This window comes from Dreissena polymorpha, chromosome 3 (assembly GCF_020536995.1).
Source record: "Dreissena polymorpha isolate Duluth1 chromosome 3, UMN_Dpol_1.0, whole genome shotgun sequence".
Taxonomy (NCBI): Eukaryota; Metazoa; Mollusca; class Bivalvia; order Myida; family Dreissenidae; genus Dreissena; species Dreissena polymorpha.
The window spans coordinates 101,865,650-101,893,172 of record NC_068357.1 but is presented as its reverse complement, the minus strand read 5'-3'; the positions used below and the strand labels follow the sequence as shown (position 1 = coordinate 101,893,172).

Below are 27,523 nucleotides of genomic sequence, written 5' to 3'. Positions count from 1 at the left end.
TAAATCTTCCACAAAGACACCAAGTACTTGTTCTTAGTCACAGGACTTGAGACCGTTTCAGTAAGCGCTAAGCCTTTTGATGTAATCAAGCTAAAATAAAAAGGTTCAAACTAAACTAAAGACAATAAATGTAAACAACTTCAATGTTCGTTTATTTGAATATGATTTAAACAAACAACCAAAATAGTAAACAAAAACAGCGTTACAACATTGCAGAAATATGACGTTAAACTGGAAAAGTACTATGCACGGTGTATACATGGATTTCAGTTTGTTTACTGACTAGATCCGCGATACAAACATTGCTGCAATTTCCCGCTAGTAGACCCGAATGAATACAACTTTTGCATAAGTCAAATGAATATAATAGGGATACAGCACTGCGTTTTGAAACGATGCTAGACGAATGTTGAGCGAGAAGCAATTTGTAACGCGTATTTAAAAAAAGATGAGCGCGTACAACAGTTTTTCACTCAACTCTCCAAAGTCAATAGATTGTGTGCGTGTTCATTTAATAGTAGAAACAACCAATATACGCAAAGGTTCGGTTTTCTCAAATTTCGCATTTTTTTGCAAAGGGCATTATGTGAACTTAAATGCTTTATAAATATTGTGTGGAAAGGAAATTGCCTCTTAATGAGATAAGACCTTGAAATATTTCAATCGAGCAGAAAAAACTAAGGTTAAATACATAATGTGCCATTTAACATAACCTGATGCAGTATCACTTATATGATAATATTTATAGTAATAATAACACGAGTTTGTAGTTATAAATGGACATGTATGTAATAGATATTTCGTATACGTCTTACATTCTGCAAAAACCAGCATAAAAAGTGTATAGTGCATAGTACCGGTAAATGTGAAATGTAACATGCATTGATGTATAAACTGTATAACCATGGGCTACAAACGAACTCATTTGTCGCACACTGTAACATTCAATGAAGTCACTTCACATAAATGATTGTCATCATATACCAACACAACAAGAAAGGGGTAAAAGTCATACTATGACAAATGTATACTCGTATAATAACAAGTGTACAGGTAAATCGGCGTTAGTAACAACTCATAATATCTGTATAAAATATAAATCAATAAATAAAATAATCACTTGGGTAAATGTTCCAATTATGTAACAATCTCGATTAAATTTAATTTTCTATAACATCAAAAAATCAGTTGTACTTTATATAACTATTCAAATGCAGATCTTTAAAATGAATACATACATGTAAACCCCCTTAACTGTTAATATTTGACGGAAAGACCGTTAGAAAAGTGCATCGCAGAAACACGAGGTTTAGCTTTCACAACAGTAACTTTTGTTCGGTTATCCAAATAATGCCACTACATCTTATAAGCTCATTAAATTCTAATGGTCTAATTGTTGTTTGGATGTTTTTGAAATTCAGATGGTCATTAAACTAAAATTCCTACACAATAGTATGTCCTACATAGTAAATCGAGATTGGCTCAAACTGAAAGTGTCAGACAATAATAGCAATATGATTGCCGGTATATTGGAAATTCCAATTAACGGACCATCCCCGGGTACATAATTAATGTCCGGTATAGACCTTTAATTAAAAGTAACATTGTCTAATACATTCTATTTACAACAACATGATTGTTTAAAATATAAAACAAATTAAAACAACTTACACATTCAATGATATAGATTTTCGAAAACGTTCAATAAAATGAAAGACCAACAAACAAATGCGACATAAACCATGATCATAGAAATAAATAATCAAATTACTGATAAGTATATGAGTTAATAGCGTTTAAGGCCGTTTCAATCCGCTTAATGATGTTTGAACAACGTTCGATGTTAAGCACGTAAATTGAATTAAGTAGAAGTGCGTGATAATTGATAAATACCTTGTATAGTGATAAACCTGTGGCGAAAAGTAACTTTCTTACCAACAACCAAAATAGCAACACAATTATCAGTTGATCAAAAATAATATTTAAAAACTAACAAGGCATAAAATAAGAAAGTTTTAAAAGCAAACATTAAACGGACTCGAGAGTGCCTCTAAAAGTATGAGACTGTTAGTGAACTTGAGCTAAAATGAATAGGTTTAAAATAAATTATTAAAATAAGATAACTGCGCTGTTCAATGACCTTATTAGTCCTTATTGTAGTTGAATGCATTGCGATAAGTTTGCTGTTCAGCTATCGGATTTTTTCCGCTTGCTTTTGCAATAGTTTATCAATTTCCGGCACATAGCGAGTACGTTTCCGGTGTCACCTTGAGGTCCTACGAGACCCATCAATGTAACGAATAATCCCATGGAGAAAAATAACGAAAATATAATGGTAGAAAACATGAAAATTCCGAATTGAAGAAAGAATAACAACTGGGCGAAAAACATGAACATGGCCGCCCCGAGAGTTGTGAGTGCTCCGAAAAATATAGAAACCGCCATCTCGTCCAACATGTCGCGCAGGCGCATTTGTCGATCTCTATGCAGCGACATCGTGTAACCTTCCGCCAGGTGCACGACCTGATCCACTGCCAAACCGACCACCATAGACATGTTTAGGGAAACCAACACCTGAAAAGTAGTGCAATTATTTATTACGTATGCGTTTGTGTTGTATACTAAGGCTGCTGCGCGCTTCTCCACTGAACGTGCATTCCATGTGAAATGATAAAAAACAAGTATTACCCGGTAGATATAAATGGCAAATATTCATGAAATCTTCAAAACAACAACATAAACATCAAGGCTACTCGATGTAAATATTCTCATAAATTATAAAATAGAAAGTAAAAGTTCTCCAAAAATGCACTATTATTTTCTGTATGTTTGTTCTCAATCAAATGTACATATAAAACGCTAAGCTACACTAATCACATATTCTCTCCTAATTGTTAGCGCTAAAAACCCTTTGTTTTCGAGATTTCAAGTTTCATCAAAGACAGCACCACTGTTGTTAAGCCATCGTCATTTTGGTCTCCCAATGTGTTTGTTGCTCAGTTGAAAAACTGCAATACTTTCTTTATTAAGACAAACAGGTTTGGGAACTTCATCAAATCTTTAAAAAATAAATTTGCTCAATCCAGAGCAAATGCCATTTGGCGAGACGAGCTTCAAAATGGCAGACTATTCATCAACGAACAAATGTAGCGTATGCAGGCATCTTATGCATCCCAGTTAAACATGATTACCATAACGTCTTTTACGAGAACTATAAAGATTGAAAAGCAATGAAACAGTTTTAATTTCTTAAAAGAAAAATTCCGCAAGGTTCTAATAAATGGAATTAAACCTGTAGTCAATAAAATGGAACATCGCTGTTGAAACGGGGTTTCCTGAATGTGCGTTCAGTGCCGTCCCAGATTAGCCCGTGTAGTCCGCACAAGGTAATCAAAGACGACACTTTCCGCTTATATTGTATTTTTCGTTTAACGGAATTCATTTTAGCAACAAAAAAACAGTTTTGGCGGAATGTGTCGTCCCTGATTAGACGGACTGCACAGGTTATTTTGGGTCGACACTTCACGCACATGAATTAAATCCTGTTTTCCCGGAGCGAAGCTCAATTAAATAATCCCGAACATACCCCGAGCTTCCAACCACCGAGAGGGACGACCCCAACGACACAGATCGTGCTGCAGCACATGGAGAACGTTGCTAGGCTACCAGTGATCAGGTTGCCAGTGGCGAGCACCAGGATTGGGAAGGCAAGGCACACACCGATCACAATACCCCACACGGCGTTGTCGGCCAGCATCTAGTTTATAGATACAGACTGGATGAATTCTTAGCGCTTGGCATAGCAACAGACTGGGTGAATTCTAAGGTCAGAGGTAGCAACAGACTGGGAGAATTCTATAGTTTATGAAAGCAATATACTGGGTTAATTCTAAGGTTTATGAGAGCAAAATACTAGGTGAATTTTAAGGTTTATGAGAGAAACATACTGGGTGAATTCTAAGGTTTAGGAGAGCAATATTCTGTGTGAATTTTATTGTTTAGGACAGCAACATGCCGGGTGAATACTAAGGTATATGAGAGCAACATACTTGGTGAATACTAAGATTTAGGAGAGCAACATACTGGGTGAATTTTAAGGTTTATGAGAGCAACATACTTGGTGATTTTTTGAAGTTTATAAGAGCAACATACTGGGTAAATTTTAAGGTTTATGAGAGCAACATACTTGGTGAATTTTAAAGTTTATGAGAGCAATATACTGGGTGAATACTAAGGTTTATGAGAGAAGTATACTGGGTGAATACTAAGGTTTAGGAGAGCAACATACTGAGTGAATACTAAGGTTTAGGAGATTAACATACTAGGTGAATACTTAGGTTTAGGAGAACAACATAATTGGTGAAAACTAAGGTTTTGGAGAGCAACATACTGGGTGAATACTAAGGTTTAGGAGAGCAACATACTGGGTGAATTCTAATACTGTGTGAATACTAAGGTTTAGAAGAGCAACATACTGGGTGAATGCTTAGGTTTATGAGAGCAACATACTGGGTGAATACTAAGGTTTATAAAAGCAACATACTGGGTGAATACTAAGGTTTATAAGAGCAACATACTGGGTGAATACTAAGGTTTAGGAGAGCAACATACTGGGTGAATACTAAGGTTTAGGAGAGCAACATACTTGGTTAATACGAAGGTTTACGAAAGCAACATACTGGGTGAATACTAAGGTTTATGAGAGCAACATACTTGGTGAATACTAAGGTTTAGGAGAGCAACATACTGGGTGAATACTAAGGTTTATGAGAGCATAATACTTGGTGAATAATAAGATTGAGGAGAGCAACATACTGGGTGAATGTTAAGGTTAATGGGAGCAACATTCTTGGTTAATTGTAAGGTTTATGACATCAATATACTGGGTGAATACTAAGATTTAGGAGAGCAACATACTTGGTGAATACTATGGTGTATGAAAGCATAATACTGGGTGAATACTAAGGTTTAGGTGAGCAACATACTGGGTGAATACTGTGGTTTAGGAGAGTAACATACAGGGTAAATACTAAGGTTTAGAATTGAAACATACTTGGTGAATTTTAAGGTTTATGAGAGCAATTTACTGGGTAAATACTAAGGTTTTGGAGAACAACATACTAGATTAATACTAAGGTTTAGGATAGCAACATACTTCGTGAAACTAAGGTTTAGGAGAGCATTATACTGGGTGAATACTAAGGTTTAGGAGAACAACATACTAGGTGAATACTAAGGTTTAGGAGAACGACATACTAGGTGAATACTAAGGTTTATGAGAGCAGTATACACTTAAAAGCTACGTTAAATAACTTCGATGCATTCTTAGTTAATTAATTTCACAGGCATCACCAGAAATCGTGTACAGAGACCATATGCTAGATTTGTAATCGAAACGTTAATATTAATTCACCGTTTTTTTTATGGAATTCTAGGCCGTACTTGTGTCGACTTTAGTAATATATCCATGTAAAGAATACCGGTAAACACGTTAATGGGCCACTTATTTTCAAATAAAAGCCTACGTTCAAACCGCATAACTGCTATTCATTAGAGTTTCTACACGTTACTGTTACCTTAGAAATGATAAGCCAGTGCCACATTTGTTCCACAACTTGAAAGCCGTTTGCCATTTCTGCGGGCATTTTTGCCATCTGTAAAAATACAAAGGTGCGAAATAAACAAACATAAAACTTTAAGAAAGAAATTTGTTAGATGTGTCAACATTTTACTGTTGACTTAACTCAATGCACTATACTGTATCTTAAAAAGATTTCCCGCGCTATCCAATATCAAACTCAAATACTTTTTTTTTCAATATCAAAATCCGTCTAGATAAGTCAACGCGCATTTTCCCCGCACACATCTGTTCAATCTCTTCACCTACCTCCGCATTGACAAACTCTTCCCACTTGTCCTTAATGGGAATCCCCTTGGCGTAACCAAGCGTCTGGCCCTTCAACGTCGTGTTCACTTGTATGGCCACGTACCGGATGTTATTACCGTACTTCGTTTCTAAATACGAGTATACAAGAGTTTGTTTATAAATAATTTAGATTTCACTGTAAAAAGTTTACGCTTCAAATTGTGTTAAACGTGTCAACAAAATGTTATAATGATAAAATGAAAAATTAAATAAAATTGTAAATGCTTTCTGTGTTGTCCGATAGACTCTGCCTCGTCCAGAAAGCCAGCGAAAGCTATTCGCGATCGTGTTACAACTAGTTGCATAAAAGGGAGTTATTCACAGATTATCGTTTTTTAAATGCAATGAAATGTTTTTACTAACAAGACTAAAAACATTGAAATAATTTAACTTGATACAAGCTAAAAACAAGAAATGTGTTTGTCAGAAACACTATGTCCCCTTCTGCGCCGCTTTGATTTTTGGACCTTTGACCTTTAAGGATGACCTTGACCTTGACCTTTTCTCACTCAAAATGTGCAGCTCCATGAGATACACATGCATGCCAAATATGAAATTGCTTCCTTCAATATAGCAAAAGTTATTGCAAAATGTTAAAGTTGGTGCAAACAAACCAACAGACAGACATAAAAATTAACAAGAAAAGATTGCATTTGCTTGGATTCGTACCAGAGAGTAAAGCCTAACTCGCCTTACCACTATATAAAACGGACATGTCAGCTTGTTTTAAACGCTTGATTAGCAAAACACATGCTAAGTATATTCCAAACTAGCGATGACTAACGATGTTCATTTTTCAATTATTTCGATTTATCATATTTTATCAACGAAACGAAATTTTAATTATTTTTCACAGACAGGTAAGTTGTTTTGACTGGTTGATGATAATGCATACACTATTTTGTTGTATCTATGCCATTTTTAAACTGTCATTTTGCCAAAATATGAACAAGTAAAACAATATGAACAAGTAAAGAAAAGTCCATTTTCTTTAAAGGGACCTTTTCAGAGATTTTGGCATGTATTGAAGTTTGTCATTAAATGCTTTTTATTAATCAATGTAAACATTGGATCTAAAAAGCTCCAGTAAAAGAAAACAAGAATACAATTAAAGAAAGAAAAATAATTACCCTCAACTGGGCTCGAACCACTGACCCCTGGAGTGAAAGTATATCGCATAGACTACTCGGCCGCGCTCATTCAATGAATGATGTATTTTATAATTTATGTAAGCAATCCTCGTAATATCATAAAATATAACGACAACAACAGAACTCTCCAAATTATTCAATCGTTTCGCGTTGCAACGCTGTATAATTTTCAGGTTTTTAAATCGTCAAAAGATGCCTATAATGGATATTTTAGAGCATGGTAAATATTCAGTATGACTGTTTCCTCACAAATATCGTAACTACAACGATTTGCGAATCTGAAGCAATTTTCTGTCAATTTACCAAAACGTGAAAAGGCCCCTTTAATAGGAAATTGCACGGTTGAAAGGGATTAACACTAAAGTTGTTTGTGTGAACGGGGTCTGGTTTCCCTGTAATGACCGAATGTACGTACTTTCGTCTGTGAGGAGTGTCTGCGTGTAGTCCCCGGTCTGCTCGCCGATCAGGTGGTTAAAGAGATAGAAGTAATGTACGTACTGTTGTCTGTGAGGAGTGTCTGCGTGTAGTCCCCGGTCTGCTCGCCGATCAGGTGGTTAAAGAGATAGAAGTCTGACTGGTAGTCGAACGTGTACTTGTTGGTAAGCCAGTAGGAGATCGGCACCTGAAGCATACAGTGTCCATGGTAACCATTACGGAATCGATGCGTTAATGCGGTCAAATTAAGTCAATATAATAAATATTTGACGAATTTTGACATAGTTGAACATGAAGGCGACACTTGTTGGAAACCGCCATGTATGTGTTTAGGTTGATTTGGTTATGTGTGAATGATTGTTAGTGAACATTGAACAGAAATAGATCAGCAGCTGAGGTTCCATTCAAAATGTTGGTGAAACGCAGGTAAAATAATGTATCTTTGTCTTTATCTCGCACATTGTCAAGCCATAAATGAGACGTAAATATATGGTATGATGTTTCACGGAAACCGATACCGCACGCTGCTTAAATGTGAATATTATTGCACGTCTAAATGGTTCTGCATGCCAACTTAGCAATTGACATTATTTAAAACTTATCACATATTCTTATTATACAGTGGTGCGCTCGCTTGAAAGTTGGGTATCATAAAACCCTTGTTGAAAATCGCAAGCGCTGTATGAAGGACTCTTTCTTTTGGGCCGATACTTTACGATTAACATACTTTATAATACATTAAGCCGGGAATTCCCAAGACGAGGCTCAATGGTTTTCGCTTGTAACGAACATAATTACCACAATACAATGGACAAAGATCTATAAATACACGTTCTTGATAGATCTTTGCAATGACATTGCACAATAACGTATTAAACACCTGGTGGAAATTTAAAACTGACAACCGCTGTATGGCGTACCATTTTGGTCATAAGTCAACAAGACCTACTAGGTAAAAAGAGAAATGTACTACGACGTACAATATGTACGTCGAAGTACAAAAATTGTACTTCGAAGAACAAATATGAAATACACTTCGAAGTATATATTTGTACGTCGAAGTAAAATTTGTACTTCGACGTACATGTTTGTACTTCGACGTACACATTTTCTGAACAGCCATTCAAAACACTCGTCTAATGAGCCGCTTTTCCTTCAGATTTATTCATATTAATGTAAATGTTTAAAATCTCTATTTTACTTTAGGACAAAATGAATAAAAATACCAAATTGAAAAAAGGGGTTTCAAGTAGTTAATGCATTGAAATAGATTATATACCATTTTGAAGAAGATTCATAGTTACCTTTTTTAAAAATAAAACCATCAAGCATATTGTGAGTATCTATTGACCATGCGAGGCGGAGTATCACGATCCAGCGCATTACTGTGTAGGAAATTCCCAACGGTAACCAAACAGTTACCAAACGATTACGGGATTAAAAAGGTATAATAACCTCCCTGATTTGGTCGTATTTTGTGATTACCATCATTTGCATCAGTTTGTAAATTCCGCCACGCCAGGTAAATAAATACGCACAATATCTATAAGTTAGCTGTCGATAGTCGCATAATTTGGTATAAATAATAATAATAATAATAATAATGTTCAATAAATACGCACAATATCTATGAGTTAGCGGTCGATAGTCGCATAATTTGGTATAAATATAAAATAATAATGTTCAATGTCAAATATCTCTAAAAGCAACATATGTAAGGCGTCTTCTGATTTGCTAACACTCATAGGTCGGTAAAAACTGTACCTCGAAGTACTATTGTGTACGTCGAAGTACAAAAAAATGTTCTTCGACGTACATATGGTACGTCGAAGTACATTTCTCTTTTTACCTAGTAGGTCTTGTTGACTTTCGAACCAAATGGTACGCCATACCGCTGGTTCTGAATTCATTACAAGGCTCAAAGCGGTGATTCACCATTGAGGGCATTTTCATTGTCTTTACAATCGTTTAACTGTTAAATTATTCACACGTTTAGCAACAAAATTTTACAAATCAGATGTTAATCCAAATTCGAAAGGTTTCTAGTACCAGATTAAATTATTGCTTCGATCACGGAGCGTATATTGACACATCTCACATCTCATCTAAGCCCGTGCTTCGATATAGCTTTAAAAAGAAATGTATTTTTAAAAGACAGTCGGCGTATAAATGATATGTTTTTTTTATATTAAGCATTATTATTGAACAAATACAACCACTTTAGATCGTGTCATTGTCAAAAACCTACTTGACAGTTTAGAAACGTTGATGTAATGTGAGCCCATCGTACATAGTATGTCATGATCGACTTCAGCCTAACTGTCAGAACAGTTTAAGATATTCGCGCAGTGCATACAGACCAAATGTAAAAGTAATGTCACGGCGACCTTTGAAGGAGTAAATATACTGAACTAAGTTTGCGTGCTCTTAATTTAGACCAATCGGTCAGCGTTCAATTTTCTCGTTGCATATACTATTATTATCACAATAAATCTAGTTCAAAACTATGCTTCAGATTAATGCGTACGCTTTTGATGAAAGTTACTTTGCGCACAATTAGACAATCATTGTATTGTTTTACATATTATGTTAAGCTCAAATTGCACTTAATGAGCAGACATTTACCTCTTGTTACAAGACAGCAAGCTGATATTCACTCGCATTACTGTATTGCAGCAATAGGAGAAGCATATAAGCATGGCCGATTGTCCGTTAACCAAAACATCGACAACAATGTGATCACCCTGGAGTATCTTTCTACATGTATGTTTATAAGTGTGTTTGATAAAAACTTACGCGGATATAAATACATACTGTTTTAAAATGTTTTAAGACCTACGATATGGGTCCACTCGTCGACAAATCGTATACATTGATTCTCTGTAAATGTATTGCTTGTACTATAACTCGATAGAAAAATTATAATGTTAAAGGGGCCTTTTCACAGATTTTGGCATGTTTTGAAGTTTGTCATTGAATGCTTTATATTGATAAATGTAAACATTGGATCTAAAAAGCTCCAATAAAAAATCAAGAATAAAATTAAAAAAAGGAAAAAAAGTAGTCCGCATCAGGTCCAGTGACCCCCGGAGTCCTGGAGTAAAAACCAATTAGACCGCTCGGCCATCCTGCCAAGTATATATGAAAGACATATTTTATACTTTATATAAGCAATCTTCGTAGTTTCACAAAAATAAACGACAACAACAGAACTCTCCAAATTATTCAATCGTTTCGCGTTGCAACGCTGTATAATTTTCAGGTTTTTAAATCGTCAAAAGATGCATATATTGGCTATATTAGACCATGGTAAATGTTCAGTATTACTGTTTATCATAACTAAAACGAAAATTTGCGAATCTGAAACAACTTTTTTTCAATTTTGTCAATTAACCAAAACGTGAAAAGATCCCTTTAAAAGTTCAGACACGTCCGAATTACGCCTGATGATAATCGCGTATTGGTAACCGGTACGAACACACCCTATGAATAATAGAAAAATATGTTATACTAGTGCATGACATGTTTTTTTTATATTACTAAAGTTAACATCTTATATAAGGACATTATCAAATAGATTTATAACATGTATTTTTTATAAAGAGTGCACAGTAGTAAGTCGATTATCGAAAGTCGGGAACACTAGCTTGGCTGTAACCCATAAAACGTTACATAACGCTTTTTAAAGGTTGGTTTACCTGTTTACACAAGTAGACGAATATATGTACCCAGAACAATTATATCAACCAATAAAACTTGAATTCAAATAATAAATGTTGATACTTTATGTGATTTTGAAACGATTTTGAATGCGTCAGTGTGTACCTACGTGTGGGGTTTTGTATACGCGAGTCCAAGCCGGAGTTATTTGTTTAAACCTTTTTAGCTCCATTGCTTCGAAAACCCAAGGCTCATTAAGACGATAGTGAACGATTCCGTTTCCTGTGTAAAACCAGTACTTGCTGACTTTGGAGAGATCTCAATAACGCTCTTATAGTAAGGATTGAACCCGTGACCTTCCGGTCAGTAGGCAGACACCATTTCCACTACGCCACGGCGACCTTTGCCTGAGTAAATCTATTGCATAAGTTTGAATCCACTTAATATAGGCCAATTGTCATCGTTCAATTTTCCCGCTGCATACATTATCGCAATAAATAAACCGGTCTGCTTAATTATATTACTTCGAATACTATGCCCATGCAAGTAACATTTATCACAATTATACAATCATATTGTACAATATATTTTTGCATATTTTATTTCGCTTTAATTTCACAAGACGAATATAAGCGTACTTATTTTGTTAAAAGAAAATAAGCGCTTATATTTTGTGTCGCTTAAATTTCACAAAATGAACGGGCATATGCCTCTTCACACTTGTAATATTGAAATAAGCGCGCTATGCACTAGAATTGCTGTATGCTGCAAACAGAGATGCATGTACGCATTCTCGAGGACCAAAACATCGACGACACATACAAGATCACCTGGGGTATCTATACTACATGTGTATTCATAATTTTGTTAGATCAAATCTTACGTGGATACAAGTATATACACGTTTTAAATGTTTCATGACATATGGGTCAACTCGTCTGCAAAACGTACACATTCTATGTATTTGTATGGCTTATACTATTACACGTACTTGATGACAAGTCTCAATTGAGTCAGTTTATAATCGCTTATTGATAACCGGTACATCTACACCGAATTAATAATGGAAAGAATGGTTTACTAGTGCATGTAACGTTTTTTTTAAATACTTAAGTTTAAACCTTTTATATGGACAGTATGAAATATATCTAAGAACGTGTATCTTTATCAAGAGTGTACAATAGTACGTCGAATATCCGAAGTCGGGAACACTAGCTTGGCTGTAACCCATAACAAGTTACTTAAACTGTTTAACGGTTTGTGAACCGGGTTACTAATGTGAACGACACATAAGACAGTAGTTAAACATGTACCAGAAGTTGATTCTTTTAAAACCAGCGGATCAGCTTTAAGTTCATATGGGCTACGAGTTCACATTACATCCAAACTACATAATTTAATATATGTCGGGTGATGTTCGATATTTTGCAAAAGAAATCTGTTTTGCAGGGGACGTTAAATTCTGTTTTTATAATGAAGGTCACTAGCGGTAATACGATTTTATTGGCGTTTGTAAAACCATGACTGCCGTTACAATTGAACGTATTTAACTATTCCAGAAAAAGATAGTTAACTCACAAAAATAAGTGATATTTGAAACCAATACATGATATATATCTTTACATAATATTAATAGTTTTCATAAAATAAATAAAATTATGATAAACCTGTTCATATTGACACATTACATGCAATTTGACGTATTTAAATATATTTGAAATTGTCATTTCTCATCCTGAATTTGAATTAAATTTACTGACATATTAATTACTGTTCAACTTATTTCATTCCGTTTTCGATAAAACCTCAATTTGTCGGAATGCATCCCAGTCTCTTTACACCAAAAACAAAACACTATGCCGTGATTATTTCTTTGTAATTATGATGATGATTATGATACTGACGACGACGACGACGACAACGACGACAACGACGACGATTATTATTCTTATTATGATGACAACGAGTACATTTTTAAAGGCACATTGGATTTATAAACAACAACTAGAACACACACTAGGGGATTGGGACGAACACGTTACCTCTAAGAAATGTTTGTAGTTGTTGTCAAAACCCGTAGTGTTGTAGAATGTGTTGCGGCTGGTCATGAAGCTGAGAGCTTTGTTGTAGTCATAGTTGATGTTCCAGTCCACACTCGTGTTCGCGCTCTCGGCCTATATAGAATCAAAATTTCTTTGAAGAAACCTTGTTTAAACGACAAGTTGCATATTAGTATATAGATAGTCCCATTGATGATTAACGCGCGAACTATGCGAGCTCACATCGGAAACAAAATGTTGTTTTTACAAATATTACTTTGATTGAAATATATGGTACACGTTGACATATATTGCGCCGACCTAAAAGGGGAAAATAAATTTTAAACGTTTTTCGAAATGCCACCTCGTGCAATAAATGCTCATATACAGCTGCTTACATCCTTTATTATCTGAAACTGTATATATTGTTTTACGACGCTGTCTTAAATTGAGGCAAACCTTTGATTTTATAGTAATCTCTTAAAAATATTGAGACCCTATACAAATTAGGACACAACTTACCAAGAATCCAGTGTTTAATTGAGTTTCTCTACAACAGAAACCACAGCAAATCCTCATAGACATGGATTCAGTGTTAACTTAACATGCTCTGCATATGATGTCACTGGTAATTTTAATAAATGTTAAGAAAAATACAAATGGGTCCGTGTTTATATTAAAAGGTTCAAGAACAATGGTCGCCGGTAAACTGTATAGATATGGGCCCAGTGTAAACGTTAGATGTTTTACAAGCGAGGTCCCTGACCTGCAGGAATGTGTCAAGGTTGCGCATGTAGCAGTTGATCTGCAGCTTGCCCGTCGTGTAGTCCGATTTGATGTGGAAGTCTTCAGCCTCCTTCTTGGTAAAACTCAGCATCCGGTCACACAGGGCCTTACCGAATGTAAGAGATTTTTGAAATTATAAGGTTACAGATGAATGCACAAACAGTTATTTGCGACTGCCTAGAGGATATGTTGTCTGCCTTTCGCAAGGGGGTCCGGGATTTGATTCACACTCTTTAAGTAGCGTTTTCGAGATCTTACTCCAAGACACCGAGTGCTTTTTTACCTAGGACACTGAAACGAAAGTGCATCAATAATCCTCAGGCTATCGAAAACATGAAGGAAAAATAACTGTGTTTCAACTGAACTTTTTACAATGGTAATGATGTAAGTTTGCACAAACCGCGTGTGTAATAAAGATACAAAGAGAATGCATGGTTTATGTAGAAATAGATAGAAAAAAATCGTCCAGAGGCATAGAACAAAAAGAGATAAATAAAAGTTACGATAACTCTCGAATTCATGTGACCAGGGAAAAAAATCGAACGAGTCACGAAGTATCGCGAATTTTTATAGAATCGAGTTTGGATTATGCACTGATTATATAAACAAACGCCGATTCGAGTTACATTCATGGCGGTTTGCGCCGCGTGTGTGCTAGGGTTAAAGTTGGCGTCCCAGCGATGTTCCCCCTTGCATTCGGGCGTGGAGAAGTGGCAGCCGGACATGTCGTTCTGCAGAAGCCCCCAGACGATGTAGATAGTGATCGTTGAGTCCTCGTCGCTGATCGTGAACGATTCCTGCAGGTGCTTCGCCGCGATCGAGTACACGTGGCTATCCTTCAGGACCTTGAACTGAATAACGATGAAGAAATAATGACCTTGAACTGTATAACGATGTAGGAATAATAACTTTGAACTGTATTACGATGTAGGAATAATAATCTTGAACTTTCTTAAGATGTAGGAATAATGACCTTGAACTGTATAACGATGTAGGAATAATAACCTTGAACTGTTTTAGGTGTATGAATAATGACATTGAACTGTATTACGATGTAGGAATTATAACCTTTAACTTTCTTAAGATGTAGGAATAATGACTTAGAACTGTATAACGATTTATGAATAATAGCATTGAACTGAATTATGATATAGGGATAGTAACCTTAAATTGTATTACGATGTAGAAATAATAACCTTGAACTGTATTACGATGTGGGAATAATAACCTTGAACTGTATTACGATATAGGAATAATAATTAACCTTGAACTATATTAAGATGTAGGAATAATGACCTGGAACTGTATTACAATGTAGGACTGCACGGACTAATCTGGGACGCCACTTAACGCCATTCAGCCCCGTTTCCCCAGAACGAGGCTCAATAATCAAGAAAGCAGGTCACCGATGGTCATTTCAAGAGACAAGTTTCGGTTCCTGCTACCTACCCCTTCATTGTCGGGCTCCAGTTTTGAAGCCTGCACGATGAAGAAGACTAGGACCCCCAACAGCACGGCCAGTATCACCCAACGGAAGATCTTGTGGGTTACAAACCACGAATACTTGTTCCTGAAAAACAACACCAATGACGACTTCTGCTTCATTTTCTTGTTGTATCTTTTCACTTGTTCATCTTTGGCTGCATTGTCAGGTAACGTTTTGTCTGATTTCGGTTTTTCATGTTTATCGTTAATGTCGTTTTCAAACGCCTTATTTGTATGCCCATTGCTTACGTTACCGTTTTCATTTTTGGAATTGCCTAGTTGCTCGTTCGTGGTCTCATTGTCGAAGCCATTGGACATTGTTTTCTCAGAATCAAGTTTATTTAAATTGGGATTGTTTATACTGATTTCTGTCATATAACCTCTTCCGTTTTCAACCACACCGATGCTCGCTGTGTTGTCTTGTAAAGAACCGATCATGTTACTTTTAAAGAACTTACTCGATTTCCTTTCCGGTTCAGTCGATATACTTTCGACTTCAGATATATTTTTGCTTTCACAGCAACGGAAGCATTTGCAGTGCTTTTTACAGAACTTTATACAAGGCCATTGAAAATGTTCGAATTTCACGTGATACAAGACCACAACGGTTGGAAAATAGAGAATTACAGATATATAGTTGAGGGTTACGACCAGTCCTGAAAACACGCCGAACGATCTGGTGGCCAGTAACGGAGAGATGGCGGTAGCGAAGAAGGCTACTGCGGTTGTAAGGGATGTGAACAGCATGCTAAAGACGGATTTCCGGAACGCATCTGAAAGCCGGTGAGCGAGGCTCGGATACTGGTCATAGGCGGTATTTCGCCACACATCGTAAAAGACGAATATGTCGTCTGCTCCGATTCCGAGCACGATAAACAGTGTGAGGACGTGAAAGAAGCCAATATATTTGAAGCCAATGACGACAGTGTATATGAGATTCGTGCCAATGAAACTTGTCACAATGCTGAGAATGGCGAAGCCGGAAATCCAGAGGGACCGGGTATGAAACAGAATGAGGGCGAATATGAAGAATATACTACCGACGACGAATATAACGTCTTGCAGAGCCATTTTCAATACGTCTTCGATCCACAGCAGCTGTGACATGTAGGAGAAGTCGAACTCTTGCGTGGAGTCCCGGGCATCCACCAGAATTGGTTTGACATCTGCAGCGGTCCAGTCCCGGATGTGCTGCTCGTAATCTTTATCGCTCTTGTAGCCTTCCAAGGGGTAGCCGAGCGGGATCCGCGACCGCGTGACGGTCGAGAACGCCGATCCTGCCTTTACTTCGGCGGATTTTCCGAGAAAAAAGCGAAAGAAACCCGCTGTAAAGTTGTTCGTGGTTCCTTCGTATGTCACCGCGTTTATATTGTCGAAGTTTGGGTCATTAAAAACCGGCGACAGCATAGAAAAAGACCCGTCGAAAAAGCGTATAATTGATAACGGTTTCTCGCACGCGGTCTTAAAAACATTCAGCTGACAGTAAGAATTCTTGTATTTTGGAACTGACGTTATCGCATTTTCTATTGACTGAATTTTCTGAAGCTTTGCTTTGGTGAAAATATTACTACCCTCTCCGTCATAGATCAGAAAAATATCTGCTCTGGTGTAGGTGTTTTGCCGGTAGGAAGCCGTCGGGGTGCGGCTGTAGTACCCCTCAATCTCATTCTTGTGTGTCCAGGCTAGATCACGCGGCCTCCAGGGCTGATCATTGACCTCCAGGGGCAAGTTTTCGAAATCCACCGGAAGTAGATCGTAACCGGACACCAACAAAATTACCGATATAACAACCATCAGCATGTGTACAGAAAGTGCCAAAACTGAAAATGATAAAAAAATAACTTGAGTACCGGGTAATTACAACTTAAAAAAGGCCATCTTTTGAAGGACGTGAATTTAATCTTTTAGAAGTAAAACGCTCCTTTTCTTTGTACGCTGTGTGTTAACTCTCGAAACCAATGTCTTTCTAACCACCAGATTATGTTTAACGTATTGAAAACAAATTACGTCGTAACAAAAGGGTAAACCTTAAACCGATATCCAAGTTTATCTTCGGCTAAAATGTTAGTTTTGGGCGATACTTACGGAATGCTCGCACAGGATATTCCGCCACCAGACGACAAAAGCGGAGCGGCTCTTGTTCTCGACGTTTCTTCTGCTCATCGAGCGCTTTCAAGTGATCCAGGTCCTCAGACGTTGTCGGTGACGCCACGTCAAAAACGGTTTGGTGGCCATCCGACTCCGGCCTCACGCGAACAGGCGACACTTTCCCGACTGGCTGTACATGTTAAATACACATTTTAAATTTCTAATCGATACGTAGGTCGTCAAATGCAAAACGTTATGCACAAAAAGTTGATTTTATTTGGAAGTTGTGTTATAAGTTAGTATGTCTATATGTATCGTGTTATGAATATTCGTGACGTCTAGATGAGTCACGCTAAAGATTTGTTTGTGCTCGGATGTGGGGACTGTCCTAGACCCACAATTTACTTCTAATGTGACAGAAAAATGGAGCATATCTAAATAATATTATCAAGGGCTGCAATAATAAGCTTTTTAATCGAAAGATATTGGACTATGGTGTTGACTGAAGCGGAGCGGAGGGAGGAATCCGTACACAGATGAAACACCACACGCCGAGCGAACCCATGTCTACTAGCCAAATGCATAAGAACCGTTTATTCAATAGGCGAGCCGTATAAACAGTAATGACAGAATAACCTTGAGAATGAAATAGATGCATCTTATGTTCTGAAACCGTTATGCCTTCCTTCGCTTACAGTAAAAATACAGCTAAGTCTGGTCCATATGTGTTTATGTCGGTGTCTGAATGTAACGAATTCATGTAAACATTACATTTTTCTATTCGTTTATATGTCGGATATCATATGGTAACCATGGCCATTCATTCCGTTTTGAAAAATCAAATTATTACACAGAAATCGCCATGTCTTCATTATATTTTAGTATAAAAGTATACGTAAGACGACGTAATGTATAATACTATTGTTGCAGTTCATTCTTACTAAAAATGGATATTTAAACAGATATGTTTCACACCGTATACAACATATTTATCGTTAGAAATATGCAAAACATTTCATCTAAATAAAAATACAATATATATACGCTACTAAATAAGGATTGCAAGGTTCATAGAAATACGATACAAACCTAGGAAAATACGATACAAAACACCAATGCGTTCTCTATCCCAGTTATGCGCATATTTGTATATACATGAATATAAAGAGAACTTAGAGTTAGATTATTCAAGAGAATGCTGTGGTTGACGGGCGGGCGAAAAGACAGACGACAGACGGGCGGGCGGGCGGACGGACGGATGTGCGGGCTAGTGACAGACATACATACAGCATAATACAGTGTTTTGTAAACCAATGTATAAACACTTACCATATGCTAAAAATGATCATTAAAAATATTTCAAGAGATTTTGAATCGTGGTGAACTAAAAAATAACGACGTAAAAATCTAGATGCTGGTTGACGGAAGGTATGACGAAGAGACAAACAGACAAGACGCAAAAGCAGATGTTTGTCTTCTGAACCATTTAAATGTAATGCTGAGGTCATGCATACTTAGAAAGCCATGTACGAAAAAGTTACATACGTCGCTCATCTCTTTTCATTGATGTGTCTTCTAATTCAGCTTTACCTTGACCTGAATCTTAAACAGAAAAGAGAGGATCATGTGCACTGAAATGTAAATGCACAATATACACGAAACAGTAACCGTATATGATTGACATACATCCTGTTCGCTAGTGTTAACTTTCATAGTGATTAAAATACCATGAACAAAGAATGACATGGGACAGCTTGCATATGCCGGTTTTATTACATTTACATGTAATATCAGTCATCAATAGATTTATATACTTTGTTGGCTTACAATTATAAAGAGCTATCGACACGTTTTCACATCTCGAAAAAAGGTATCCAAACATTCAGATATGAAAGTCTTGCCAATTGTTTAACCGGGAACCTCGCTCTTTCTCTACAAAAACAGCCAATACAATACACACTATGGGCGCCAAATTTAATGTTTGATGCTTTGATTTTTTTCTGGAAATCGCCAAGGAAGACGAAATCAAGTTAAACAATTGGTAAGGAATGCTTCATATGTATGCAATTTACAATATATTGTGTTGATTATCCCATTAAGTGAGTGAAACAATAGTTACAGAGATTTATCACATCGTCTGCGGATGTTTTTCTTTTGAAACTGAAAGTAGATAGACAAAGAGCGAGGTTCCCGGCCTGCGCTCGAATTTCAATAAGCGAGCGGGGTGACAGCGATTTAATTATGGGTAATGACGCACTTCCGTTGGTTGATAAAATGGCGATTTCTATGTACATAGTCAAACTGTCTTTTTTAAAGGCTCTATAAAGGTGAAGATCCGTAATTATTTACCGATTTTTAAATATTTTTTTCATATTTTATTTATAAAGGTTATCAAAAAACAATATATATATATGCTATTGGACACTACAATAAAAAATGAGAAATACAACTTGTTATGAGCTCAAAATAAAGTGTCCTCCAAGTCTTTACAAACACTCAGTTTATTTACATCGCTGTTTACTCGGAAAAGAGAAAGTGAAAGTGACTCAGGTGACCAAAAATATAACGATGATTTTCAACGTTTTCCGGTATCATTCACAAAGTAGGTCTTTTCTTAATGGTTAAAACGTTTGTAGTGATCTAATAAGTTACTTTCTGCTGGTTAAAAGTTGTTTAAAAATAGAATTAAAATTTAATTTTCTTTCGGCTATTTTTAGCATATGTCACCGCTCTGAGGCTACACATCACGTTAGTTGCAAAAATGTAAACATTTCTTTCGGGTTTATCTTCCATAATTCTTGACAACGTTGTACCTAAGCTGTTTTATTAGCAGTTTTTATGCAAGAGTAACTGTAATCTGGTAAAAATCAGACCAGTTGATATGCATAATAATTGGATTTGTCACCTTTATAGAGCCTTTAAGAAGACGTTTTGTCGGAAGATTTTATTGATTTAGTATGTGTATGCATTATAATAAACAACGGGTAACTAAAAATAAAAAAATAAAAAATAAAAAAAATAAATAAAAACATTGCAATCGAGCGCCTATGGTACGGGTTCCAAAAGTAGTTATGTAATGAGCGATTAAGATCTACACGTTGTCAACTGTTTGAAATGTAACTTCCTAGAGCCCGCTAAACGCGACTGCATTTGCAATTTAGGATGAACGGGGTATAAATTAAATTATCGATTAAAATAAAGGGATAAACAATTATTTTTGTTTAGTTTTTATTTAGGTAAATCTTTCATTCCATAATAACGCATGATTTTTTGAATTGTGAAAGAACCATGCTTTGACCGCCTCAAACAAAACTTAACACAGCAACGTCGTTTTATATATGACTATGGCATCTCTTAGCATGCATGTCGTTATGAGCTGCGTTTTCTTAAATAAAGAAGTATCACAAATTATACGGCCATCTGTGAATATCAATATACAACTCATCAAACACCAAAACTGTTAAAGAGTCATAAAGCCCACATGCGCTTTGAAAATCGCAAACATAAAATACACCACATATACCCGGCAATTACGGTAGATACTAACAAAGGCTGATTATATCAACGCTTTTGCTCGTAAATTTATAATTAGCTGCGCGACATAAAAACATTTCCACTACGCCGGTGTTTGTAAGACGAATTGAATAACAAAATCAAAGCGCTGAAGGCACCGAAGTTGTACGCTATTGCACAATCTTACACGCAGCTCAGTTTTCAAAATAATGTTATAGCTTTTTGTATCGCAAATTTGAAATGGACACAACCCATTCAAATTTATAAAGAGGGTGTCTTAAAGAACATGTCGAGATGTGGTTACACTGATTATCCTCATATTTAGGTTATAGAGATAACTTAGACAAAATAAAACAATATGTCTCTTTTTTTCGCAATAGATTGCTGCATTGGTAACCATCTCATAGAATTTTGGTTGCCTTGCTAAAGAATAACAAGCCTAGAATCATGTACATGTTGTGTTATGTGTATCTAATTTGCCGACATGACAGACTTTCAATGCATCATGTCTTATTGTGAGCCGGAATTGAATTATTTCCTAGACCTAATTGATCCACAGTCACATGTTTAATTGGATTGAGTTGTTTCAATCTTTGAAAAAGCTAGTTGCCATGGTTTTGAGCCCAACTCGTGGCACTTGACATTGCAGACGACAGCAATAATTTCGCGCTGTTTCTGAAAACATGAGTTTTACATTGCATACATGTATAGTGAATGGTTATTATCACGCGGCTGTAAAACAGGGTGTAAATCAGCTATATAAATATACACGATGAAATATACATGCACTGGAATTAAATCGGCACCGCATCAAATTGTTAACGGGAATTGTTTTTCACAACGTACTCGCAGTGCATAGGATTTTTTTTTAGACTCCCCGGGGCTGCCATCAGTGGAGGGGGGGGGGGGGCGTAGGGAGATGAGCCCCCTCTGTACGTTATTTATGACATTATTTGGGTCCGTTATGACTCGTTAAGAAAAAAGCTATAAAGTCATGGTTAAGGACATTTATTTCATTGCTGAACACTTTTTCTCACGCATATCCCAACTCGATCGATTCCCCAATGCATCCGTATCAGCCCAACGTATCACTTACTGCATGCTAACTTCTTTTCCCGTCGCTTTTCATTGCCAGATTATCCCGTATATTTCATTTTTAATAATTAACTGAAGTATTTCATAAACATAATCATTCGCCTTTTTCTATTTTTTTATGCATTTTGGCATATGTGACTATTAAAAGATGTGATGAAATAATGTCCAATCGAGACGGGGTTTTCCAACTTAACACACGTATGTCGCCTAACTTGCTATTAAATAAATACACCCACACTTTTCACGTGACGTTGTACATGTCAACATAGTTTTCGCGCGCTGTTTACTGAGACAAAGAACCAGCAGAAATACCCGAAGCACTGTTTATTTGAAGCTAGTATTTGTTTATTTCGCGTTAACATTAAAATTCAGAAGCGTGTTTCGGATTACAAATTTATTTATGCCAATTTGAGAATTCGACAAAACGTTTTAGTGGTATGCAATGAATTCAACTTAAATTTGTTAAAATTCTTTACGAGTCGAATAAATGATATAATTTACTGCATTGTGCATGCAATGCACAATTTGCACGTGAATTATACCCAGTTGCCATCACCAGGCTTCTAAATAACTTGCCGTTTTTTTAATCGTTTTATCATTTTATCGTTAAAGTTTTAACCTACCGACCAATTGTGTCTAGGGACCAATTGTGGTAGGTGACAACGACAATAAACTGTCACAAAACCACGCCTTATGGCATGTACATCTTTTTTTACCAACATTTATATAGCGTCCTTTTCATACAGTATGTGCGTTCAGAGGCGCTTCACATTTTTTCCCCGATCACTGGGTCATAAGTCGTCCGTTAACATATTGGCGAAGTATGAAGCCTAGGCACATTGGCTTATTTCCCTCACAGGTACCCATTTATACACCTGGGTGGAGAGGAGCAAATGTGGGATAAATTTCTTGCTCAGGACAATAGCAGTGGTCAAGGCGGGATTCGAACCAGGGACTTCTCGATCTCTAAGCCAGCGTTCTACCATTAGACCACTGTTCCTACTCATTCGTCGTCTGCATAATTTTACTGCACTTAATGTAGGCCTACGAGTGCTGTCGCTCATGCAAAACGTGCGCTCTCATTGGCCAATACAACGACGCCCCGGCTAGCGTAGTCAACAGAAGAGTGACTTGAAAAAGTCGCTCTTAACATTAGTTGTACGCTAACAAGTCCCTGTATATCTTTATGTCTTGCATTTGCATTTGATAATGATTCTCGACGATTTTAAGACGGTTCACTAAAGCTGTATTCTGTCCGAAAGAACTACTGTTACTTCGTACTTCTGTCGGCTAGGAATAAGCTTATCGGTATGTACGTGCTCTTCGCTGTCATGTTCTTTCTTGTCGAAACCACTTTCTACTAGAGAATATTACAAGAAATTATCAGATTTGAATATTGTCAAATAATAGAAATCCTCACTTTTTCCACTCCTCGAACCAAGCGAAGTAAGCGTTATTTCAGATAGACGATTTGTGTATGCATTGAAATGTGGAAAAGGGTTTATAATTCTCCACAGGCTTTCACATGTATTTTAAAATATTTAAATGCTTAAAATCAACTAGGGAATTACTTAACAAAGCACTAGTGAAATAGAAACGAGGTTAAGATAAAAAAAAAATGAGTTTTGAGAATATTATTGCACAGCGGTTAATTCTTGCACGCATATTAAAGCCTGAACTATCTTATTTACAAAAAGAGTATTATTAAATAGAGTATTATTAAATATAACACACTAGAAACATTGAAAAAAGAATCATTTTTTTTGTAAGAAAAAATGTCAACAACTGGAGTCCAAAAATAGAAAGAAAAAAGTATGGTTGACCAGAAATGATAAATAAATTTTATTGTAAACTTTTGAAAATGTGTAAAACATCACTTTAACAAACACATTCATATATCATTATTCATATATAATTAATATACACTATGAAATTAAAGGGATTTTATTAAAACGTTTTCAATATTTCTGTTTCTTTTATTTTCTTGTGTGTAAATTATCATTACTGGCCCACCATACTTGTTCATGTGTACTATTTTTTTACTCCAGTTGTTTACATTTTTCCTTACAAAAAAGGATGTTTTTTTCAGTGTTTCTAGTGTGTTATATTTAATAATACTCTAACACTTTGTTCTACAGTGGTGTATGTTCAAGCTGGTAACAGTGGATTTATGAAGAAAATAACAAAATAAGGACTTTGGTCGCCCAGGAAGAAAGTGGTTTTTAGGGTGAAAATATGTGATTATTTACTCTTTTTGAAAGATTTCATTACAACTGGTTCATGTATCACTGGAGTATATGCTATTTTAATTATGCATATTGCTCCAAACTTAATATAGAATGCTTTTATAAGGAATTATTCTTTAACATTACCTCACCCACTTCTGACCATTTAAGGAAGTGATATGTCCTTAAAGCATACGTTAAAGTGCTTATTCATACATGTACGGAAAATGTATATAAACACAACATAGGAATGAAAATATAAGCACATACCTAGTATTGATCGAAAAACCCAAGAAGGTTAAGGAATTCGTTATCCTTTAAATTCCATAGCCAATACAAATAATGTCGATTTGTTATTAAAACAAACTGTTACATAAAACTATCCAGCACTTTTACTTAACGTTATTAATATACATTGTTAAATAAAGTGATCATCTATTGAACCCTTACTTAGTGCACACAAACCTGTTAAATAAAATAAAACGACAATGTAATTTCCCACAGTGCACACAAATATATCGGTATTTACCGGTAAATAATTATTAATATCGAACGCTCAGGATTAAATAACTACACATGCAGGTAACCAAGAGGTAATATGACAAGGCAATATTCCAATACTGTCTTTATTATACTGCACTCTTCAGTTGTTATAGCGTGTTAAATAAAGCGGGCATTTAGAGCAGGCGTACCTAACTACCCTATATACCCGATATGCAAGAGTGCTTCTATCGCCTAAAAAATGACGCATAAAACGTAAAGAGAAGTCGGTACTCTACTCTAAGAGCTTTTTACTTACAAGAAACAAGATCTCCCTCTGGTTTCGGGGCGTGCCCTGTTGTTTATTGTTTACGATGTACCTCAGAAAAGGGCATAACAGTGAACCATAAATACACTTAATTTTGCAATTTTCTTTAAACTGTAAGATCATTTTTGTTGTTCGCAAAGCGAACAACAATGTCGTTACTCAAATTTCAAATCGGTTCGGTTTATCTACGGAGAGCCTAACTATGCGCCACACATGTCGTATCCGTGCGAGAAAGAGTTGTATAATTTATGCAAGAGGTTTGAGTTCTCCAACCATATTCATTCACAAATGGAAACATTATATGAATATCGTATTAAATGTAATAGTTTCAGACGGAGCTTATATAGAAACAAGAAATATCTTTAAAAAAGATATACGGCGTTGATTGTGGTCGATGTTTATGAACAATCAAAAGTTATCTCTATGAGATAAAAAGTAGCGGATGCCTTTTTTCTGCGCAGTTCTTAGCTCCATCACAAGCAAATCAATTACGGGGTGTTGCGCCAGATTTCGTGGCTTATTTTGCTGTATGTGATATTATTACTCAGATATCTATATTTACAGAATAGAAAAACACAAGAAACATGAAAATAAACGAGTGCATATAGGTCAGCCGCCAATACTCGAATCTTATTTCATTGCATAATTATAGTATAGTGAATTATTGTGCTCATGCTTAATAAACCGGTCTAAATGGATAAATATTTCTAATTAATTTTATCAAAATTGGTCCTTATCATGCAAATGTTGAAAACATATTAAAAATCGATGATTGACATACCACAATAATATCGCCGAATATCTTTATTTAGTATCTTTCTGACCAAAACAGACTTCAAGTGCACAAAGTTTACGAGACGGCGTTTATATAAAGATTTCTGCAACTGACCGCAATCTGACCTTGATACCTTGCGGATTGGCATGCAATGCATTAAAGTAAGGTAACAATTCTGCTGCTGAAACGACGGCTTGTTTAAAGCTTTAAACATTTTCTTGTTTAACGGTTAATTTAGAAAACAATTTTTAATATGTTCGTCAAAGCGTATATCAGGTTACTTAACAACGATTCTTATATGATCTAAAACTTTTGAGTGGACATAATGCAATAGCGTAGTAATTACCAAATATGAGAACACAGCCTTTAAGCTCTGGCGCTGACATTCTTCTAAATATAAAGGGACACGCACTCTGTATTGATGTCGAGAATTGAGTGTGAAACTGCTCCATCTCTCAAACCTAATTGTTTCATGCTGAATACGCAATTAACTTCGTTGCTAAACGAACTGTAGTATCCCTGTCCCTACACTTCCCAAAAATAGAAAGTCGATGGAATAACATATTAATGTTAATGTAAAAACTGTTTGTAGATTGACCGTTTTCTACTTCGAAAAGTTTCAAGCCTACCGGCGGAAAATTTTATATTCGAATTGATTGGTCGTTTACAAAGGTCAGGCTAAGGTGAAAAGCTGGCGTATACAGCTAACGCCGAAAAAATCAATAAACAATGATTGTATTTACCTGTCGCGGAAGAATATTTATGAATGAATAAACTAGTCCACTTTCTGATGCGTCTTAATGACGTAGTATTTTTGCTCAGCTCATTCATAATCTGAGGCTATTAATAGATACGGCTGTTGGTAAACAAAGGAGAGCACGGGTGATAACAACGCAATAGGTTACGCTTTCACATACACCTTAAGACGTAGTACAGGTCATTTAAAATTTGAGGCTATTAATAGATTCGGGAAAAACGCGCAGTAGTATAAGTTTACGCTTATTTATATTCTCAATTTATAAAACGTTGAACATGAGTTCGACAATAACTTCAGGGATACGATAGACAAAAACAAAAATGCTTCATAATCGCTAAAACCGAATATAACAAACAATTTATTATAATAATAATAATACGAATGATCTGTTTCGTAACCTCGTTCATGCTTCTGCAGCGGGGATTTCTTGGAAACGTTCTTTTGTTCTCAACAGATAGCGGCGATCTTTTGTATTTACAGATGCTAGCAACGCATTAGTAGAAGGTTAAGCTTGTTTATATTCACAGTTCTCAATATATAACACGTTGGATATGAGTTCACCAACAACTACAGGCATACTATAGGCAACCTAAAAAATGCTTTATAATCGATAAAACCGATAACGACTAAATATAACAAGAAATGTCTTTAAAAAAATTGTAGTCGGCGTATACGCTGACTTAGAAATAAAGTTTGCAATTTACTTTTCTAAATAAATAAATAAATTGAAAACAAAAGTTTAACAATTGTGTTGTTTTTTCACTTGTAAGTTGCATATTC

At 35.9% G+C, this 27,523-nt stretch overlaps 1 protein-coding gene across 1 annotated transcript; it reads right to left on the bottom strand.

Moving 5' to 3' along the window:
- Positions 1 to 131: 131 nt before the first annotated feature.
- On the bottom strand, positions 132 to 24,965 carry LOC127872891 (protein dispatched homolog 1-like). Its single transcript, XM_052416379.1, has 12 exons — positions 24,674 to 24,965; positions 19,116 to 19,172; positions 17,568 to 17,760; positions 15,447 to 17,302; positions 14,624 to 14,848; positions 13,978 to 14,103; positions 13,215 to 13,346; positions 7,576 to 7,699; positions 5,888 to 6,015; positions 5,577 to 5,654; positions 3,587 to 3,757; positions 132 to 2,574 (listed from the first exon to the last, which is right to left on the bottom strand). Exons 2-12 carry the CDS (start codon positions 19,122 to 19,124, stop codon positions 2,188 to 2,190), a joined length of 3,429 nt encoding a protein of 1,142 aa, XP_052272339.1. The 5' UTR covers positions 19,125 to 19,172; positions 24,674 to 24,965; the 3' UTR covers positions 132 to 2,187.
- Between the last annotated feature and the right edge of the window lie 2,558 nt (positions 24,966 to 27,523).